The sequence below is a fragment of the Erpetoichthys calabaricus genome, chromosome 5 (assembly GCF_900747795.2).
Source record: "Erpetoichthys calabaricus chromosome 5, fErpCal1.3, whole genome shotgun sequence".
NCBI lineage: Eukaryota > Metazoa > Chordata > Cladistia > Polypteriformes > Polypteridae > Erpetoichthys > Erpetoichthys calabaricus.
Window position 1 is genome coordinate 48,943,829 of NC_041398.2, and position 22,971 is coordinate 48,966,799.

General features: G+C 38.4%; 1 protein-coding gene across 1 annotated transcript in view; it reads left to right on the forward strand.

Moving 5' to 3' along the window:
• The window catches only part of si:dkey-33c12.4 (uncharacterized protein LOC560112 homolog), a 59,824-nt gene that overhangs the window by 33,573 nt on the left and 3,280 nt on the right, over window positions 1-22,971 (forward strand). The window contains exons 11-16 of the mRNA XM_051928364.1: window positions 2,115-2,256; window positions 7,806-7,910; window positions 11,660-11,750; window positions 17,076-17,280; window positions 17,976-18,050; window positions 18,266-18,368. Of these exons, the coding sequence (XP_051784324.1) occupies window positions 2,115-2,256; window positions 7,806-7,910; window positions 11,660-11,750; window positions 17,076-17,280; window positions 17,976-18,050; window positions 18,266-18,368 (721 nt within the window). The remainder of the gene's footprint in view (window positions 1-2,114; window positions 2,257-7,805; window positions 7,911-11,659; window positions 11,751-17,075; window positions 17,281-17,975; window positions 18,051-18,265; window positions 18,369-22,971) is intronic.

Below are 22,971 nucleotides of genomic sequence, written 5' to 3' on the forward strand. Positions count from 1 at the left end.
GCAAAAGCAGCAAGCAGCCTGCTATCCCATCCTCTCACCGTTGTACAAAGTGCAAAAACCTCTCCCAGCTCAAGTCTGGTTTATCAGGGAGTGAAGTAGTACCTAGAACAGTATTGGCTAAAAAAAATATATTATTATGTGAAACACATGCATTTTACGTGTGTTCCATGTCTACAAAGATCTATGTAAGAGTAGGATGAAAGAAATGCAAGAAGTGTTGAACACATACCTAAAGGACAAACTTTTTCCATATTTTAGTACTAACGACAAAATGTAGACATGAAGTGTATAGTGTGTGAAGACTGAAGTCCAAATATCATATAAGCACTTTCACAAAAGGTACAAACAGAACAAGTGCGCTTTTATTCAAGACTATAACTGAAGAAAAAGAAATCTGGTTAGTGTGGTTCGTTGTAGCGACTTCTTTGGTAGTACAGCAGTAAGAACTGCTGCCTCCTATTCAAAGGGTCGCCAGTTTGATCCTCCCCACGTCTCAAGATAAACGTTTTGAGTATTGAACTGCTCTTATTGCTACTATTATACAATAAAAACATACATTTAATTTGAGTCTGTAACAGCCAATGTAAATGTATGGTACTTGGAAAGGTTAGCGTTTTTTTTTTTTTATTATTATCGTGTTCACGTTCGCCTCGATCTGACAGTTAGTTTTCAAATACAGACAAGCTATAACAGAGGTGAACTTGGATAAGGACGAGGGTTCTTCATCGGAGAAAGAAAACAGAACCACCCCCCACAGGAAACATCCACTCACATATAAGAACAACGCAGCTGCACCAAGCATAAAGGCGAAAGATGGCACATTTTGGATGCACCAAGAGGTCGGGAGTCATCTTGCCAGTGAGTCTGCCCCACATCTGTCCTCCAACAAAGCAACACGGCTTACAGAGCTCGCCAAAATATCGTGCAAAGTCCTGTTTCTGATTATGTTTTGTGATGGTCTTTACATAAGAAGCATTATATGTTGCTTATATAAAAGCCAGATCGAATGTTATTTACCTTGATTTATTTACTTACCTTCCTGCAGCGTAAAGTCACAAGTAGACTGCAGAGCATCCTATGTTTGATCGACAAGGGCATCACAAATTACACGTGTAATGCCATGAAAAATGCCAGCTGACACATCAATACTCGAGCAATGGTATGAGAATGCAGTCACACTTCTTATTTGGGCACATACACCGTCCAGATGTAAACACTAGTGTGGAGAGTCGCTTGTGTACTGAAGTGATTGTAGCTGCAGGTGGAAGCTGCCATCGGACTTTTGCAGTCACTGTACTTTGTATATAAAAGTCAGATTGAATGTTATTTACCATGATTTATTTACTTCCTACAGTGTAAAGTCACAAGTAAACTGCAGAGCTTCCTGTGTTTGATCGACACGGGCATGCTGACACAGTACATGTGTACTGAAGTGACTTCAGCTGCAGGTGGAAGCTCCTGTTGCACCCTACCCAACTGTGTTTGATCTTATTCAGGAAAAGATCCCAGTCGCCCCCTGAGAGAGAGACATTCCGAGACTAAGATCATAAAGCTTATGAAACCGATTTTGGACAAAGTCAGAACCATGAAGACAGTTGCGTGGATCTTTTTCGTAAGCTTTGGTAATTCTAGTGTTAATGGTGATAATCTGTAGTATCAGTGCCATAATTCTCAAACATGTAATGCGAAAATGCTGTTCAGGGAACTAAAGTTGGTTGCTCGTTAACAATAAAAAAAAAAGAAACTGTACCACTGTTATTTGAAGAAAATGTTTAATATCTCTGGATACTGTATCATTGTAGATTTACTTGTTGAGTGCTTTAAAAAAAAACAAAAAAAAAACAAACAAAAAAAACTTAAGACTGATCTTGACAGTATTTCTGTCAGTCCCATCAACATTTAAGGAATCTATCTATCTTCTTTCGGCTGCTCCTGTTAGGGGTTACCATAGCAGATCATCTTCTTCCATATCTTTCTATAAACCATGTTATTTTTTTAGTAATGGTTTATTACATGGTCAGTTTTTTTTTTTTTTTTTACTAAATGCTGTTCAGGATATTTTCTAATTACAGTTTTTTTACTACTGGTATAAAGTTGATATTTTCTATTTTTAGGTTTTTTGGTAACAGATCATTCTGCTATGAAAGACTACAGCAATATGATAGAGCACTGAGTGATGCAGAAATATGTATCAGCATATGCCCTTCATGGACTAAAGGTTCTTTTAGAAAAGGAAGAGCGTTATTAGGCTTAAAGGTTTGTGTTCTTTTAGAATTTTTTAATGTTAACATTCTTGATTAAGGTATGATCACACTGTTCCACTTATTAAATGTGTAGATAGGTAATCATGTATTTACACCAATCCATTAAACCTTAAGTACTATTAAGGTAGCACTTTTAGACCAACTTAATCTAATTCAGGTGCCAGAGACTATTCCTGCAGAATCAGGGATGCAGCAGTAACCAGGCCCGGAAGGGGCTTTGGTCCATTACAGGACCCACTCATGCATTAACTCACACTCATATGGGGCCAGTTTAGAATAGAATGTTGCTGAAAAGTGAATTGTGTGTGTGTGTGTATATATATATATATATATATATATATATATACACATACACAAAAACATACATATTGATATAGAGATAGATATAAAAAAAAAAAAAAAAAAATATATATATATATATATATATATATATATATATATATATATATATTATACAGTACTGTGCAAAAGTTTTAGGCAGGTGTGAAAAAATGCTGTAAACAAAGAATGCTTTCAGAAATATAAATAATGATTGCATTTTGTAAATTGATAACAATAAAGAAAGTGAGCGAACAAAAGAAAAATCTAAATCAAATCAATATTTGGTGTTACTACCTTTTGCCTTCAAACCAGCATCAATTCTTATAGGTACACTTGCACAAAGTCAGGGATTTTGTAGGATTATAGTCAGGTGTATGATCAACCAATTATACCAAACAGGTGCTAATGATCATCAATGTCACACGTAGGTTGAAACACAGTCATTAACTGAAACAGAAACAGCTGTGTAGGAGGCTTAAAACTGGGTGAGGAACAGCCAAACTCTGCTACCAAGGTGAGGTTGTGGAAGACAGTTTCATGTCATGGCAAGATTGAGCACAGCAACAAGACACAAGGTAGTTATACTGCATCAGCAAGGTCTCTCCCAGACAAAGATTTCAGAGCAGACTGGGGTTTCAAGATGTTCTGTTCAAGCTCTTTTGAAGAAGCACAAAGAAACGGGCAATGTTGAGGATCATAGACGCAGTGGTCAGCCAAGGAAACTTAGTGCAACAGATGAAAGACACATCAAGCTTATTACCCTTCGAAATCGGAAGATGTCCAGCAGTGCCATCAGCTCAGAACTGGCAGAAACCAGTGGGACCCAGGTACACCCATCTACTGTCCGGAGAAGTTTGGCCAGATGTGGTCTTCATGGAAGAGTTGCAGCCAAAAAGCCATACCTCTGACGTGGAAACAAGGCCAAGCAACTCAAGTATGCACGAAAACATAGGAACTGGGGTGCAGAAAAATGGCAGCAGGTGCTCTGGACTGATGAGTCAAAATTTGAAATATTTGGCTGTAGCAGAAGGCAGTTTGTTCGTCGAAGGGCTGGAGAGCGGTACAATAATGAGTGTCTGCAGGCAACAGTGAAGCATGGTGGAGGTTCTTTGAACATTTGGGGCTGCATTTCTGCAAATGGAGTTGGAGATTTGGTCACGATTAATGGTGTTCTCAATGCTGAGAAATACAGGCAGATACTTATCCATCATGCAATACCATCAGGGAGGCGTATGATTGTCCCCAAATTTATTCTGCAGCAGGACAACAACCCCAAACATACAGCCAAAGTCATTAAGAACTATCTTCAGCGTAAAGAAGAACAAGAAGTCCTGGAAGTGATGGTATGGCCCCCACAGAGCCCTGATCTCAACATCATCGAGTGTGTTTGGGATTACATGAAGAGACAGAAGGATGTAAGGAAGCCTAATCCACAGAAGATTTGTGGTTAGTTCGCCAAGATGTTTGGAACAACCTACCAACCGAGTTCCTTCAAAAACTGTGTGCAAGTGTACCTAGAAGAATTGATGCTGTTTTGAAGGCAAAGGGTGGTCACACCAAATATTGATTTGATTTAGATTTCTCTTTTGTTCATTCACTGCATTTTGTTGATTGATGAAAATAAATGATTAACACTTCCATTTTTGAAAGCATTCTTTGTTTACAGCATTTTTTCACACCTGTCTAAAACTTCTGCACAGTACTGTATATATTATCTGCGGTGGATTAGTGCCCTGCCCAGGATTGGTTCCCTGCCTTGCGCCCTGTGTTGGCTGGGATTGGCTCCAGCAAACCCCCGTGACCCTGTGTTCGGATTGAGCGGGTTGGAAAATGGATGGATGGATGGATGTATATATTATAAAATATATATACTGTATATTTAGATAGAGATATATATAGACCTTCAGGAAGATTTACCACACCGTAGAGTGGTGGTACATTGTTTAGTGCAGCGACACCTGAACAAATATAACCTTCACTGTAGAGTCAGCAGAAGAAAACCTTTCCTGTATCCTACCCATAAAGGTATGCTTGGAGAAAAAAGGGTGCTTGCCAAATTCCAGCAAAAGAACACCTCCCAACTATTAAGCATGAGGGTGGATGAATAATGCTTTGGGCTTGTGTTGCAGCTAGTGGCACAGGGAACATGTCATCTGTAGAGGGAAGAATGGATTCAAATAAATACAGACAGTACACCCCCAAATTTCACGGGGGTTATGTTCCTAGAGCACCCGCGAATTGTGAAAAACCGCAAATTTTGGATGTGGTTAAAAAAATGCCTATTTTTATAGTTTATAGTTTAAACCCTAAATATGCCCCCAAAACACTTTAATTTCAAACTCAGCTTAATACATTACCTAAAAAAAAAAGAATGTAAAGGTAAACCCGTATACTGCACAATACTGTACTGCTAATGTCTCCCGCAGTGCTAGAATGTAAAATACCGATGTTACCGCTATATTTACTGTAATTCATGCAAGCACATTTTCATTGCCAGAAGCCTTAGAAGGTGCAGGGCGTTTCGATGGCATCTTGGGGCTTTAAGCCTTAAACTGCCACATACTTGGGGGTTAATGCATCCCTGGATGCCAAATACTTTTTTGCTGCACTTCAAGTAAACGTCACAATTTACAAAGAAAAAGTGAAATTTTAATGTTTTCATGCAAAGAGCATCACAATTACTGCAACACTGATAATTTTATACACTGCTAATGAACTGTAAAAACTATAAAAAAAAAATAAAATAAAAAAAACCAACTGGATCGATATGTACAAAGTGTAACTGACGCCATGGATGAAATCACCGAGCCAGCTGTGCTTAAACTGGCTGCATACAAGCACACAGAGGTAAGCGCTGATGCTGGCAGGCTATAGTGCAGTGGCTCAATCACAGGCACAGTGAGGCTGCAGGATGTCACGCTTTGGTCACAGAATTGCACAGAAACACAGGAAATTGTAGAGACAGGAACTTTATTCAAACACTTCAAGCAAACTTGTCTCTTTCAGAAGTAAAACGAGCTCAGTATGCAGTTAGTTCTTGTTTAAAAGAATAGGCAAACATCATAGGGGAGCACAACAGGAGCAGAGGATGTCTGGGGGAGGAGAGAGAAACAAAGCAATCGGCCAAAAAGGACACGTGCTGTTCAGGCTTTTAAGTAAGCGTAGCGCAAGAAGCATATCACACGACAGAGCAGCCGCAAGTAAGCGAGCAATGTGAAGGTAGTCTATCAGCGTTTTTGAGAGGGTTTTTTTTTTTTTTTTTTTTTTTTTTTGAGAAGTGTCTGTGTCTTCTAGGGTTGCGTTTAGCCCCCCTGCTCACAAGGGGCTGGCAGTGGTCATGAGCTGGCTGCTCAATAAATGTACGGCACTGACTGATCAGCTCCTGCGTGCTCGCATATGGCACTGGGAAACGACTATAGCTGGTTGTGACGGTTTAAGGGTTCAGAGGAACTAAACGGAAAATACAAGAACACTCCGCTGGAGATGCATCACAGTCAATCAGCAGCAAGGAGAAATGAATAACGCTGTAGCGGTCTGGTGCCGCTAACATTCACACTGTCGAGAAGACGGTGATTTATTTTTATGGTGGAGATTCCAGCGGCACACCCAGCCTTGGCCCGACCTGCACGCACTCACAGAGACAAATACAAAGCAAACCGGTAATCAAACTAGCAAATAAAGAATGTAATGAAAACAAATGAAAACGGTGCTACCACCCCTGTTCCCCTTATGGCAATTACACATTAAGTTAAACAAAGTAAAAGAAAACACATAGTAAATCATGAAAAACGGCAATGGATGAACTGTAATGATGAAAATAGATAATCCAGAGATCCGCACGTTGACTGGGTATGTAAAGATAGTCCTACTGCTAGATCCTGGAATGGTGAAGACGGGTTCAGGAGCGCCGCTTTCTTTGCAGAATGGCCATGAATCCACTTACAGTCCTCATGTACACAGGCAGACAGCAGAAAATTTAAACGCCAATCACGAAATGATCCAGGACAAAATGAATAAGTACAGGTAACCCAACAGAAGGCAGGCACACAAACAGGAACTTGAAACACAAATTACAAAAACTTTTTTTTTTGTTTTTGGTCACTGGCCCCCTTTTTAAAAGCTGCGCTGACATCCTTTGACCCCAACAGCCCCAGCACCCCCGGCAGAAGACCAATCGGAGCCACTGCTGGGAGTTGCAATTTCAAATTCAATTGGCTACTTTCACCATCCCAAGCTGCGTTCTCCACTACAGTTGCTTCCTGTTCTCTCTACAGTACAGTATTTCCATGAAAAAAGCCATAAAAATTGTGGTGGATGTTTGCGGTTTCCGCTAACAATTAGATAGGTTCTAAGGAAAAAATCCACAAATAACTGAGGCTGCGAACTCTGAACTGCGACTTCACGGGGGTCTACTGTACCAGCGAATTCTAGAAGCAAACATCACACCATCTGTAAAATAGATGAAGTTAAAAAGTGGATGGGTCCTGTAATAAGATAATGATCTAAAACACACCTCAAAATGTGCAGTGGAATGCCTCAAGAGCAGAAAGCTGATGGTTTTGCCATGACCCTTACAGTCACCATCCTAACCATCAGTGAAACTCTGTGGATAGACCTCAAAAGACCAGTGCATGCAAGGTGGCCCAAGAATCTTGCAGAATTAGGAACCTTTTGCAAGGACAAATAGGCAAAAATACCCCAAGTAAGAATTGAAGGACTCTTAGCTGGCTACAAAAAGCGTTCACAAGCTCTGATACTTGCCAAAGGGGTGTTACTAAGTATTGACCAATTCACATGCACAAACTTTTGCTTCAGGTTCTTTTAATTTTTTTGGTATTTTGCACCTGTGAAAGATTTGAAAATAGAATATGATCTTGCTTGAAATATTAAAGAAAGGTGTCATTAACTTTATGCCTTTGGTGATCAGTTGTTCTTCTGCTCACTTAACTGTTCACAGTAACAGACATTTTAAGCAAATGTGCCAAACTTGCATGCCACTGTATATACTGCCTATATGCTTGATTTCTGTACCTTTCATACTTTGTGAAAAAAATGGAATGTGTAATTTAAAGCTTCTCCCAGTGCCTATCAGTGGCACTTTTTAAATATTTGCAGTGTTGCTTTTATTGTAGTCCTGTTTCCTTAAATTTTTATGGTCATTTGACCCTAGAAACACAGAAGAAACTTAAGTATATTTCCTAACAAAACTATTTTTTCCAGAGACTTGCAGAGGCAGCAATTGCTTTTAAAGAAGTCTTAAAACTTGATAGCATATCTCAGGATGCAGCAGAAGAACTTATGAATGTTCAAATTTTTCAGCTTATGGTAAGTATACAGAATATTCATGAATATGGTTGGATTTAATTAATGTTTTCCTAATTCATATTCATATCCTATTCATATAATATGATCTTGCAAAAAATTTCTTCTATGAATACCACTTTAGCATACATTATATTTGCTTCATTAATTTATCTATCAATTGTTTACCAAAATTCATTGGGATAGTTGTGTGTCTTTTATCACTTTCACTTCTAAACTGTCAGACCTCTCATGGTAGATCTTTGTTATGCGGCATGTCTAAGGGAAATCTTTTTTTGAACACTTTATCTTACGCTCTTGGGCTCATAAGATTTGTGTAAGTATCTTAAATACACTTGTTCTAAGAATGCAGCTGTGTACCCTTGAAAGTGTGCCAAAAAGATTGGCCTATGAAAATAGTGCTTTAGACTGGTTCTTGTCTATCTTTCTTAAAGTAAGCTGGTACCTCTCTTCAATGCAGCTTCCAGCCTACAGTCTCTGACCTATCAGTGTCCCGAGTCTCTCAAATAACTAAACTTTAGATCATTGTACTTTACCTTTTAGAGCATGTGTTTACCTAAGATTTGTATGCTATCAGTTGTATGTAAATATACCCTCTTTGTAATTAAAATAATCCTGTAAAGCTGCTGTTTAACTATGAAGCTATGGCATAAGGGCATTTAAAGCATAGAATAGACATTTTTGTTTTTGTGTTCCTGGGATTCATCACTGTTAATTGAAATCATTTATATGCATATAATTGAAATCATTTATATGCATATTGCTGGAGTCTGAAGAGTCTTTGAAAGCAACATCAGTGCTGAGCCAGGGATTGAGGATTTTCCCTTGTATCCCTCTCTTTCAGCCTAGGTGACGTAGAGTGAAGGAGTTTCTTCTTTATTTGCTTATACATGTTAGCAGATATCCATTCAGACTTGACCTTCTTCCTGTAGCCTATGTTTGCTGCTTCATTCATGGCTTTGTTGAAGCTGTAGATATTCAGCGCTGCTTCATCTTGAAGGATGCTGAATTGGTTCCTCAAAGCTATACCAAAGTCTTTCTTGGTTACAGGGTCCGTCAGCTAGGCAACATCAAAGCACAGGTTTCTCTTCTCCCTGATACTCAGTTGTAGAGTAAGCTTCACCACTGGTAGATTGTGGTCTCAGCCAATGTCAGTATTTTGCATCTTGCATACATCTTGGAGGGAGTGCCTTCATTTGCTGTTGTTGATGATAGGGCTGGTTTGGTTCTGAGTTCTTCCATCGAGTGATGTCCAGGTCAGCTTGTGAATGATCTTTTTGTGTGCAAAGAACATGTCAACAATGACTAGGTAATTTTCTTTGTATAGAGCAGTGAGGCTATTTCACCAGATGATTCATGCTCTATTCTAATTGTTCCTGCCAACTCTTGTGTTAAAAACACCACTTAGGAGAGAATGTCATGTCTTTTGATGTTCTTCGCTTGGAATGCACTGTATAAATGGTGTTTGTCCTCTACATCATGATTGTCTGTAGGGGCATAGGCTACTGGAAAGTTTTGCATATGGGCTTCCACTGCAGTAAAATGTTGGTGTATTTCTTACTGATAACGAGGATGACATCTTCCTGGCCAGGGGCCTCATGTATAAACGGTGCGTACATGCAGAAATGTTGCGTAAGAACGTTTCCACGTTCAAATCCCGATGTATAAAACTTAAACTTGGCGTAAAGCCACGCACATTTCCATGGTACCTCATACCCTGTTGTACGCAAGTTCTTCGCTCGGTTTTGCAGACTGGCGGCACCCAGCGTTAAAGCAGTGCTACTGTTCCTGTGGCGGAAGAGTTTCATCCTAAGAGCTCTAAGTACACTCAATCAGTCCATCAAGTTCTCCGTCTGTACCTCATACCCTGTCGTACGCAAGTTCTTCGCTCGGTTTTGCAGACTGGCGGCACCCAGCGTTAAAGCAGTGCTACTGTTCCTGTGGCGGAAGAGTTTCATCCCAAGAGCTCTAAATACACTCAATCAGTCCATCAAGTTCTCCGTGTAGAACTATCTGTACTTATAAGTACAATCACCTCACTGTAAACTTGCACTACAGTTATAATATTGCACAACCTGAGCCACTTTACACCTTAGACATGCTTCTATCTTAACTTTTTTTCACTGGGTCTTTTACTGTTATTTATACAGGGTGAGGCAGAAAGGATGGATGTTTTTTACAAAATAACAAAATTGTTAATTTTTTTCTTACAAAGAAATTTATTGAAAGATTTGAGTTCATATTGAAATAGCATTTGACAAAATCAAGTGTGGAAAACAACATCTCCCATGTGGTGTCCGTTATCACTGATGCATTTCTGAAGGCGTTCATGGAAGTTGGCCTCCACTCTTTTCAACATCGCTCTGTCGATTTGAGTGACTTCCACGTGAATGGCTTCCTTCAGTTCCTCCAATGTACGGGGCTTATGCTCGTATACATGTGGCTTGAGGTGACACTACAAGAAATAATCGCACATGGATAAGTCAGGGGACCGAGGAGGCCAATGAATGTCACCAAACCTGGAAATGAGGTGACCAGGGAAGAGAGGGCGAATAACATCCATTGATGCTCTAGCTGTGTGGGCTGTCGCCCCATCCTGTTGAAACCACACACCCGGGATGGGAATACGTTTTCGTCATAATTCAGGTAAAAAGAAGTTGTTTATCATCTCGATATAGCGCTCCGAACGATTACTGAGGCCAAGTTCAGAAGAATGCTTCCGAGCAGATCGACTTGGACTGTGCAGCAGGGCTAGTCGTACGCTTTCCACATTTTCAGGGGTACGTGCCGTTCGTGTAGCCCCCCCGGCGGTCTTTTGTTCATTAGCGTACCTCATGTACGAAGTGCTTTAACCCAACGTAGGATAGTGTTACGAGTGGGAACAACTTTATTTCTGTGGGTATTGAAATGGCAACGAAACTCACGCTGAACTGCGGTAATAGATTGGTTGTTCTTGACAAGACAGTCATACGCAAAAACGCGGTGTTCTATCGTCCACGGCTCCATGGCTTCAACTAAAAAGAAAATAAAAAAATGCTAAGACTTCGCAAGCCTAACGACACCTACCGCACATCTGTCATTCCACCTAATGGTGAGTTCTAGCCATTTCAAAGACGTCCGTCGTTTCTGTCTCACCCTCTATGTCTGTATCTGCCATTCTCCAATCCATTCATCTGCAAAATCTCTTGCATCTCATTAAAGTATCAAAGATTTCTTTCTTTCCTTTATTTAATGAGGATATATATTCTTTCACATCTTTTGTAATCTGTCACCCGACTAGAAAGAAGGTTACTAATTAAGATTGTAATGTCCTGTTCTGTTCATTAATTTCTTGAACAGAAGATCTGTCAGTGGCCAATTTCAGGTCATATTATATTTTACAAATGTCATATGAACATTTGAAATAAAGCCTGTAATTTTTCTGATGAAATAAATAGTTTAGTAATTCAACAACATTCTATTTAGTAAAAACTCAGATTTGTGCATTACTCCTCTAAATACAGACACGTACACAATATTTTTATTTAAACACAATATTTTTATTTAAAAAGTGCATGTACATATATATTAAAGCCATATTTAAATTTTACTTTAAGAGTCACATGCAATGGGATAGATGTGATTTTTAAGTTGGCTTAAACTACTTATGAGGCTACAGACTATCATTTAAAATATTTAGTTATTTTTAAAGTTCGTGTTCTTTGTAAGAGTATTTTAGTCCATCTACAATAAATACATTTTCTTTATTTCAGGAAATGGGGTTTTCCAGGGAACAGAGTGCCAATGCCTTAATAATACATGGTACTGTTCAGAAAGCCCTAGAAGCTTTATCAACATTAAGTGGTAATGGATTTTGCTTTTTTATTATCCAGATTACTGATTGTTTATTTATAGATTTTATTTCAGTGTTGAATATGATACATGTAGCATAATGGTGTAGTTGTTGAACTTCTGCCTCATGAATCCTTAGCCCTTTCTTTATCAGCCAGTGTATTTATATACAAACACAAAATTGGGATAATGTGAGTAAAAGGCAGAAACTTGGTTTCTTACAGTTACTAGACATGGGCAAGTCCTTTTATGGAGTGTCTGGCCCACCCCCCTTTACCAGATGCTGTAATGTCAATATACCTGGTCTTTAAAAAAGAAAAAGAGGTAAATGTCATCATTGGTTGCTATGATTCTGCAAACAAGCATAAAGTCTGTTGATACTTTTCTTGTGTTTTTTTTATATGTATGTTTAGCCCTTCCTGTGTAGTGAAGTAAACATCCAGGCAGAGGTGTGTGTGAAGCTGAGGAGGCAAATAGAGTACATCAGACATGTGCAGACTACAAAATGCTTAGCTGTAACACACATTTACATGGTCAAATAGCTGGGTTACTAACTGAGAAATCTTTGTCTGTTAACCAGAGGCAAACCTACAGGGTGCCCTGTCACAGGGCCCCCATTACACTTCTTTTGATTTATGTTAATCTCCAAGTGGCCCACCCAACCCCCAGACCTTCTGTTGATCCTGAATGAATCATGTCGCTCTAAACTTAAAGGGGACCCAAAGATAATTATGCAACATTTAGTACGTTCAGTGATTTTAATTTTGTGAAACACATAGAGAATCGAAATGTTTCAGTTTATATAAGAGATGGGCAGTCACACTACATTTTCTGACATCTTCTTCTTCTTTCATCTGCTCCTGTTATGGATGATGTGCTGTGGCAACCCCTATCTTCCTATCCTCTACATTTTGTTGTGTCACACCCATCACCTGCATGTCCTCTCTCACCACATCCATAAACCTTCTCTTAGGCCTTCCTCTTTTCCTCTTGCCTGGCAGCCCTATCTTTAACATCCTTTTGCCAATACAGGCAGTCCCTGGGTTGCATACCAGATAGGGACTGTAGGTTTGTTCTTAAGTTGAATTTGTATGTAAGTCGGAACAGGTACATTATTTTAATAAATGCTATTGTTGACCGACTGTAACCAAGTGCTCTGCCAATGAATGATGGAGTTTCACCTCTCTCTGAGCTTTTTATTATTTCTACTTTATTTTCCATGGTGATGGTTTTTTCTCTTCTTTACTGTATCAACAGCACATGTATCAGATTTGTGTTTCAGAGACATTATTGAAGGGTGAAGACAAAAGGTTAAGATGAGCTCTTCTGCACAGCACTGTACACGCTAGGAAGGTACCCGTCGTCAGCACGTCTGACGTACTGAACGAGAGACAACTTCCTGATATGTACGTAATAGTACAAGCAGGCTTGCTATTGAGAATGAATGGAGTCGGCGAGGGGTGGTTCACAACCCGCCCACCACAGTCACCTCCACTACAGTATGCTGCCTACAGCGTCTGTCCACCGAGAACGAACAGGGTGCGGCCAAAGGCAGGTAGCGAATCGCCCACCACCACCCCCATTCAACAGGCAGCCATCTGAGGCACACTGCAATGCTACCCCCCGCCACCCCATTCACTCTCAGTGGCCTCCGTTTAGCCACAACTGGGTCACCGCTTGCAGCATCACCAGCCGCCCACTGAGAACGAACGGGGCAGCCGTGTGTGGTGGGAGTGAAGTGAAACGCCCCCTCTCAGCTCCATCCAGCCTCTGTCTAGTCAGGAGCAGTAGCTGCGGCAGCGTGGTGGGCAGGCAGTGAACCGTCCCATCAAGCCTCTGACCTGCACACGAGCGGTAGCTGTGGCCCCGGTGTCTATGGACCACTGGTCACTACTTGCCAGCAGGAGCTGCCCGAGGGACACTACAATGCACGAGCAGCGAAATCGGCCCCCTCCAGCCACTGCTTGCAGTGTCCCCAGGCTGAAGATGACGGAGCGGCAGTTACTGAGGCACCTGCGTTGCGTCCCCCTTACAGATGAAGGAGCAGCTGCAAGCATTCATATGTCGGATGTCCGTAACTTTGGGACTACCTGTATACCCAGAATCTCAACCGTCCAACCTGAGCCGACCCTCTAATGTACTCATTTCTAATCCTGTCCATCCTTGTCACACCCAATGCAAATATTAGCATCTTTAACTCCATCTCCAGCTCTGTCTCCTGCTTTTTGGTCAGTGCCACCGTCTCCAACCCACATAACAAAGACAGTACCGTCCTGTAGATCTTCCCATTCATTCTTGCTGATAACTGTCTGTCACACATTATTCCTGACACTCTTCTCCACCCATTCCACCCTGCCTGCACTCTCTTTTTCACCTCTTTTCCACAATCCCCATTACTCTGTACTGTATGATCATTCCCCTAACCTTCCTCTCATTGATGCACATGTATTCTGTCTTGTAACCTACTGACCTTCATTCCTTTCCTCTCTAGAGAATATCTCTACCTCTCCAGGGTCTCCTCAACATGTTCCCCCCTCTCACTACTGCTCAGAATGTCATCAGCAAACATCATAATCTAAGAGGACTCCTGTTTAATCTCATCTGACAACCTGGCAATGACCATTGCAAATAAGAAAGGGCTCAGAGCCAATCCCAGATGTAATCCCACCTCCACATTGAATGCATCCGTCACTTCTTCCGCAGACCTCACCACTGTCACACTTCCCTTGTATATATCCTGTGCAACTCTTACATATTTCTCTGCCACTCCCGACTTCCTCATACAATACCACAACTTCTCTCGAGGCACCCTGTCATATGCTTTCTCCTGGGCCAAAGCAATGCAACTCCTTCTGGCCTTCTCTATACTTCTCCATCAACGTCCTCAGAACAAACATTGCATCTGTTGTGGTCTTTCTTGGCATGAAACCATACTGCTGCTCACTAATCATCACCTCCCAAATCAACATAGCTTCCTTTAGTCTTTCCCATAACTTCATGCTCATCAATTTTATCCACCTGTATCCACCTCTTCTCCACTCCTCAGGCATCCGCTCACTTTCCAAGATTCCATTAAACAATCTGGTTAAAAACTCTGCTACTATCTCTCCTAAACATCTCCATGCTTCCACAGATATGTCATCTGGACCAACGGCCTTTTCATTCTTCATCCTCTTCATAGCTGTCCTTATTCTGTTCACTCATCAGCCTCTCAAAGTACTCTTTACATCTTCTCAACACACCATCCTCTCTTTTGAATATGTTTAGAGCTTTATCCTTCATCACCCTAACCTGCTGCACATCCTTTCCTAGCTCTGTCCCTCTGTCTAGTCAGTTTGTACAGGTCCTTTTCTCTTTCCATAGTGTCCAACCTCTCATACAACTCATGATACGCCTTTTCTTTAGCTTTCGCCACCACTCTCTTTTTACCTTGCGCCTTATCTACATTTTTTTCATTTACTGACCTTAAGAACAAAAAAAAAAAAAAAATAACTGAAAAACATTGAAATGAGTGTGCTTCATGTGTTTGAGTGATGATGGATGATTTCTTCTGGGTTTCTTATGTGCATTATACAGTAGGCAGGGCAAAGTGTAACTGGCTCCACTTCTTCTGAAAGTCACATTTTTATTAAAAATTATTCAGTTACTTTCTATTGCATTGGTGTTTCACAATGCCATTTTCAGAATAGCAGGTACATCTGAATAAGATAGCAAAAATTGCCAAGGGTAACTCTTTATGCTAAAATTGCAAAGGAACAAAAGAGAGAACAATCTTTCGGTCTTTTTCCTTTGGTTAATAACTAATCATTCATCTCATCATCTCAGATCTATGAGGGGGTGTCAGTATTTCCATCGGTAGGAGACTTTTTAACCAATTTATAACACTAATCCTCTCTGCCGAACTATTTGTTCAGAGCAACAAGCAGTAGAACATATGTGATTTTAATTAAATAACTGCAAAAAGCCCAAATCAGGTTAACTACCCAGCAGTAAGATTGTACTAAGATTTTGTATATAAATTATGTATGTGAAAATTGTTCAGAATTGAAAAAGGCAGCTTTGCCGTTCCAGAAAACTGTTGCTGTGGGTCTATCCAGTTAATGTTTGCAACATCACATGAGAGCAAAGACGGCTATTTTATATAGCTTTGCTTTGTGCATCACTGCAAAGCATGAAACATTAGCCATTAATGGATACCACAGAAAACTGATGTATATTTTAGCTATTTCTGAGTTTTTTGCAGAACTTTTTCAGGCTTTTTAAGACTCCCATATACACTTGTAATACCAGACCAGTTTTGCTATAGGTTTACATAAAGAAAAATAATTAGGAATCAATATGACAATTTTATTGATAATAGGTTTTGCAATTCATTATGGTCATTCACATAACATAACCTACATTTAGGGAAAGGAAAAGCCAAGCAAAATGACACCTTTTATTGGCTAACTAAAAACATACTATCAGCATGCAAGTGAGGAAATTGGCAAAAACTACAGAAAATTCTTTACATATCTATCCATCTGATATGTGCAAGAGCACTTTATGATATTTCAGAGAAAAGGCATTTTATGGAATATACCCGTCCCAATTTTGATCCCGTTTCACAATAGAAAAAGAAACTAAGAACTGATAGGGTGATTCTTTTCAGTTGTTCAAAAAAGGGCTAGCAATTTAATAAAATATTATTTGTTCATATTTTGTTCATGTTATTTGAATTCTTACTTTCCACACAATTACAGGAGGTCTGTGCCTTTGTATTGGTCCCTTTTTAATCTGTAAATATTAAAGAATGCATCATTTGTATCAAAGTGCAGAATTATTCCTTCTTGTTGCCATAACCCCCCCCCCCCCCCCCCCCCCCCCCCTCCCGACAACACCAATTATGCTGGTACATAATCAGTGGAAACATTCATCAGAAGATGCTTGATCTCAAACTATTGACAGAGGGCTGCTGAGTGAATATATTCAATCCTTCTCTATTAGAGTGGAAAGAGAAGCAGGATTGAGTTTCAGCCAACTTATGATTGCCACAAATTGTTTTTGTTTAAAATAAAGATTGCAGGATATTTTTTTTACAAAGAAACGGACACAGTGATCTTCATACTAAATTTAATCTGTGTTAAATTTTGTGTTTACATTAGTTATTCACATGATAGTTAATGCCTGTGTTTTAAGAAATCTCACCAGTACATGGTATGTACAGTATTTACAATTTTTTTTTTTAAATGTACTAAAGCTCAGACTAAAGTGCGACATTAACACTTCTCCCTAAGTCACTAAGCTTTTCTTTATCAGAATGTAGTGTTTTGATGTCATTACTTTTTGGTTTTTTAGATGCAGGTATTATGCGAAAAGACAACTGTGTTAGAAATGATTGTTCTGGTGCTACAGAGGAGCAATGGATTTCAGCCAAGCGCAAAACACCAGTAGTTTTAAAATCTGCATCTTGCAATCTTCAGATGTCTAGTTCTTTGCTCAAAACAGCATTAAAACCAAAGGTGGACTCAGCCAGTTCTCCACAAGCACAGAAACCATGCTTGTAAGTAGTTATGTAGTCTGAAAAGCATTATTTAATTTGAATACCAAGGTAAAATACAGAAAAAGTACTTATTTCCACAAAAAACTCCTTTATACATGTTTGTCGTTTAAGGTTATATATGGTTGACTGCCTTACAGAAGCGTTCAAGTTTTTGAATCGGTGCATGTTTTGGAAGTGTTTTTCCTTTAACAGAGTTGAAATCGGTCCCAAATGGGAACCATTGCCATCCAACCAAGATTTTGTGGTCTTATTTTTTTCAAATGTTCTTTTTCATTGTTCTTATAGTTACAAAAAGAGATGGTGTTTCTCTTACTGTAAAAATCTAGCACCCAAAGTTAACAATACCTGTGGTACTTGCACAGGACTACTGTGAAGAATCTTTTCACTGTTGGTTTTTTTTTTTTTCTTTTCTTTTTTTCTCCTGCCCAATATTATGGACACTTAGTTGGGTAAACATAGAAAATGGCTGTTTAAGTAGGGTTCCCACTAACCCATAAAAAGCCATAAAATCTCTTGAAACTTAATTTAATTTACGTGCACATTTTGACCAAAGTAATCTATAATTTACTTAAACATGTTTTATTAGTTAAAATGCATTCATCTTGTGCGTGTTACATTTAATTAGTGCATTTTGTGTGTGTGTGTGCGTGTGTGTTATTGCTAATCCTTTGTGCCTACATTTATTTTTTAAACAGAGAGCTATTTCCTGTATGGGTTGGAAATGTGACAAATTACATATCAGAAATCGTACTCCGAAAGGTCTTCAGCTCGTAAGCATTTCAGTTTTCCTCTTTAGTCTGTGCAAAATTTTAGAGCAGTTAGAAGAGAGGTTACAAAATTGCTTATAACTTATGAAGAATTATTCTATTGGAAATTCTGTTGATGCATTTGTTTTCATTTGAAGGTTGTTATTAAGTAGTTTAAATATTTTAATATAAGTAAATAGTTTAATATAAGTACAACTAACTATTGATTGTTATTTCAGTGTAGGAGAAATTCACAGTATTAGGATGTTACCTAGCAGACGCTGTGCTTTCGTCAACTATAAAGAAAGCAAGGCTGCAGAATTGGCAATTAAGACATTGCAGGTAAGGATGTATTGAACAGTGGTGTACCTGAGTTAATTTAAAGATAGTTTTAGCCAACTCCTTTTAAATGCATGTATTTTTTTTTTACAGTTGTTGTAAAATTGTTTTTATTTTATAAACATATATTCAAAATACTACAGCTTTTAAAGTTCTTCAGAAATTTTAGTTACATAATTGGTAAGGTTGCTATCATGTCCAGATCAGATTGCAAAATTAATTCATCAGCAAAAGACCCCTCTCACTTTAAGTAACATGAATATCCATCTGCCATATAAACCTGCTTAATAAATATTTAGGTACCCGGCTATAACATCATGTACTAGACAGCATACTTTATTTAAAGAAGCATAATTTTGTTCACAATTGACTTCAAAGTCAAGGATACTCTAGAAGAAATATGGTTAAAATAACTTTTTAAACTAAAATACAGTTAGTTTAACAGTAGAGATTATGAATTAAAATAGATTTCAGTTATTACTTCAAAGTGAGTTAAGTGTGAACTTGGGGCATTTATGAAAGCTGGTAAAAGATCATTTTGATACAAATGTTAGTGTCTGACTGAAAAGAGTGGTTTAAAAGTTTTATAATTTGCTTGTTGGAGTAGTAATTAACAAGTATACAAAGCATTTTGATTAGTCATTTTTAATTGTATTTTTGTATTTTAAAACAAATACCCACCCATGCATGTTTTCTGACTGGCTTTAATATTAACTTTGACTATGAACCTGGCAAAATATTTTAGGCAGTTATTACTGGCAAAACTTGCAGTTTTTTGGGCTAAAAGTTCTTAGTAGTCCAGTATTTCATTAAATGTATACAAGTATTTTATCATATTTTGTTTTGATATCAGTGACCAGAGCTGTTAGAGTAAATCAATGTAGTGATTTTATTGATCTTTCACATCAATTGAAGTTTTTGAATCGGTGAATTGAAAATCAATTTTCAGGAACGTAGTTCATGAATTATGTTGATTGATTTTTCCCACCAAAAGAAAAGCGATGTGTTAATGATGTGTTAATGAATAACAGTTTATTTAGACATCATTTTTAGCAAGCATCATAAAGGTAAAAAACGCAGTTTGATTCATGGTCATTTTTAATCTACGTTACACAGAGACTGAAGAACAGACAAATAGGTATTTGTAAGAAAGCAAATTAATTTTTACCATAGGTTACCATCTCATGGTAAGCATTATGAACCAGAACTGTATGAGCAGTTCTGTTCTGTTGGGTATTCTATGTTGATTTTATTTTAGAAATACTTTGTACTTATTATAGTTATACTTAAAATAAGCATAACATAAATATTCTTTAGTTGTTGCTTTAAACTAGTTCTAATATCAGTGCAGTTATTGACTAGAGCTGCAGGTTCACAAACTCTGTAAACACTCATACATACATACACACACACACACACACACACAAACTGGGAAAAAGTAGCCCTTAAAAAAACACAGCGGCTGACCTTGCTTCTTCATGCTTTGCTTTAATTCCACTGTTCCGCTCTGTCTCCTGGAGTGAGACTTTACTCCCATCTTGCAAACCTTGTTCACCTCAACGTTGGCCAGCACCCGTTCGAAGCCTCTCGTTTACTTGGAATCTGAGGCAACCCTACCCTGTTCCTCTTCAACTCTTTATAACTAACCCAGTTTTGAGACCATGCTTCAAAACCAAGTAAACAGGTGAGTGCAGTCTTTCTCAACCCATCCACTCCAACAAGTAGCTTGTTCATTGCCTCTCTCTTTCTCTCTCGGGCCCAATCTGACAACATTTTTATTAAATCTTTTAGGCGTACCATCATTTTTTATAATCCATCCATTATCCAACCCACTATATCCTAACTGTAGGGTCACGGGGGTCTGCTGGAGCCAATCCCAATCAACACAGGGCGCAAGGCAGGAAACAAACTCTGGGCAGGGTGCCTTGGTACACACATCCACCCACACACCAAGCACACACTAGGGACAATGTAGAATTGCCAATGTTCCTTAACCTGCATGCCTTTGGACTGTGGGAGGAAACCAGAGCACCTGAAGGAAACCCACGCAGACACTGGGAGAACATGCAAACTTCACTCAGGGAGGACCCAGGAAGCGAACCCAGGTCTCCTAACTGTGAGGCAGCAGCGCTACCCACTGCGCCACCGTGCCGCCTCATTTTTATAATATTTGTAGAAATTATCAGATTAATGCAAGAGATAAAAAGATGAATGTTAACAATTACTACTAATAAATACATCTAACATTACATTTTAGTGTTTACTCATATTAATTAAAAATGGAAAGCTTTTGTTACTTAAGAGTTGTCAACATTCACAAGCCTTCATCCTTCCTTAAAAAATAAATACAAGAATGGAGAGTACCTAAAGTGTATAGCCAAGAAGCAGGCAGCCCATACATTGTTGTTTTGCTCATTTTTTTCTAACCTGAAGTAGTATCTAAATTCTTTTTTTTTTTTTTTAATATTTTTATTTTATTAATTTTCATTGTAATTATTCCATACAAACAGATCAATTTATAACCCAACAAATTTGAAAACAAATCAAACCCCACCCCTGAGAAGGAGAGCTTAGCTAAAGGAAAATTTCTTTAAGCTTTTTAATAAGGCAACATTAGACAAAAGAAGGGGAGAAGTAAATATCTATATAAATAAGAGATGGAGAAGGGAGTTAAATGCAATAATAGTTAATTCTCTTATTCTAAAATAATATTGATTAAATCTTGCCAAGTTTTGAAAAAATTTTGTACAGATCCTCTAACTGAAAATTAGATTTTTTCCAATTTCAAATAATATAAAACATCGGTTTCCCACTGACTTATAAGAGGAGAATTAGGATTCTTCCAATTTAACAAAATAAGTCTGCGTGCCAAGAGTGTAGTGAATGCAATCACCGTTTGCTTGTCCTTCTCCAATTCAAGTCCATCTGGAAGGACACCAAACACAGCTGTTAGTGGGTTAGGAGGGATTGTGATACTAAGGCTGTCTGAGAGGCACTTAAAAATTTTTGTCCAAAATGATGTTAGTTTGGTGCAGGCCCAGAACATGTGACCCAGTGAGGCAGGAGCTTGGTTGCAGCGCTCGCAGGTCGGATCCTGGCCTGGAAACATTTTGGACAGTTTTAAGCGAGACAGATGGGCTCGATATATAATTTTTAGTTGAATAATTCTATGCTTTGCGCATATAGAACTCGAGTGAATTCTCTGCTTTGCTACCTTCCACTCCTTTTCTGATATATTGATTAAGAGATCTTCTTCCCAATGTCCTCTTGGATCTTTGAAAGGTAGGGACTCTAATAAGATTTTATATATTGCAGAAATAGTGTTTGTTTCCTCGGAATTGAGCAGTATTTTTTCCAGCATTGTGGAGGGTGCAAGGTGGGGGAAATCGGGCAATTTCTGTTTAACAAAATTTCTAATTTGAAGATAGTAAAAGAAATGTGTAGCTGGGAGGTTAAATTTTGAACGTAATTGTTCAAAAGATGTAAATATGTTGTCTATATAAAGATCTCTGAGCATTTTAATCCCAAAACTTTTCCAAGTATTAAAAACTGGATATACTTGCGAAGGTTGAAAGAGGTGGTTCCCTTGCAGAGGTGCCACTGATAAAAGATTTTCCATCTTAAAATGCTTCCTAATTTGGTTCCATATTCTGAGTGAGTAAAGCACAATTGGGTTATTAGTATATTTGCGATAACTTTCATTTATTGTAGAGCAGAGCAGGGAATATAAAGAAGTACTACAGGATTTTACTTCTATTGCAGACCAAGCCTGTGTATGTGCATTTATTTGTGTCCAGGTTTTTATGGCTTGTATGTTTGCTGCCCAGTAATAAAACTGAAAATTAGGTAAAGCCATGCCACCTTCTGCCTGAGGTCTTTGTAGGGTCGCTCTTCGGATACGTGGGTGTTTTGAGTTCCAAATGAATGAGGTTATTATTGAATCTAACTGTTTAAAGTAGTATTTAAATTCTGAGTACTTCTTTTAAATTAATGTGAATTCGCATGTAACTGTATAATGTTTGTATATTAAAAGTATGGACATTTTTAGGCTTTCAATATCTGTTCAATTTCAAACTGTACTATTCTTTCATTAAAAAATATTAAAAATAAAGTATTTGTCTTTCATAAGAAAAACTAAGATACACACCCAAACCTACACACAAATTATCAGTAATCACTTGTTAAAAACTTGAAGTTAGGGAAAAGGGATTTAACAAATATCTTTAGTATGTGCTCATTTAGGGTTCAATACTGAACAACCAGAAACTGAACAAATTATGGTATTTTAAAACATTCAGTGTTTGAAGTTGTATGCAAGTAAAAAGGCTAAAAGCCCCTGGCCTAGAGATATCAAACAGCAATTGCTTACATATCTGTCAGTAGTCTACCGAAGTTTAGTGTTTTCTTTGATTTTAATAGGTCCATTGTTATCCCAAATCATGCTGTGTTAATATTACTACTACTAGCAGTAACCAAGGTCATGATGTACTTCGCAGCTTTGGGTTTATTTTACTGGGGGGCCCTGAGCAGACTGTATAAAGTTTTGGGTTCTCAGCTTTAAAAAATATATTTACAGTTAGACAAATAATACTTTTATCAAAATGTT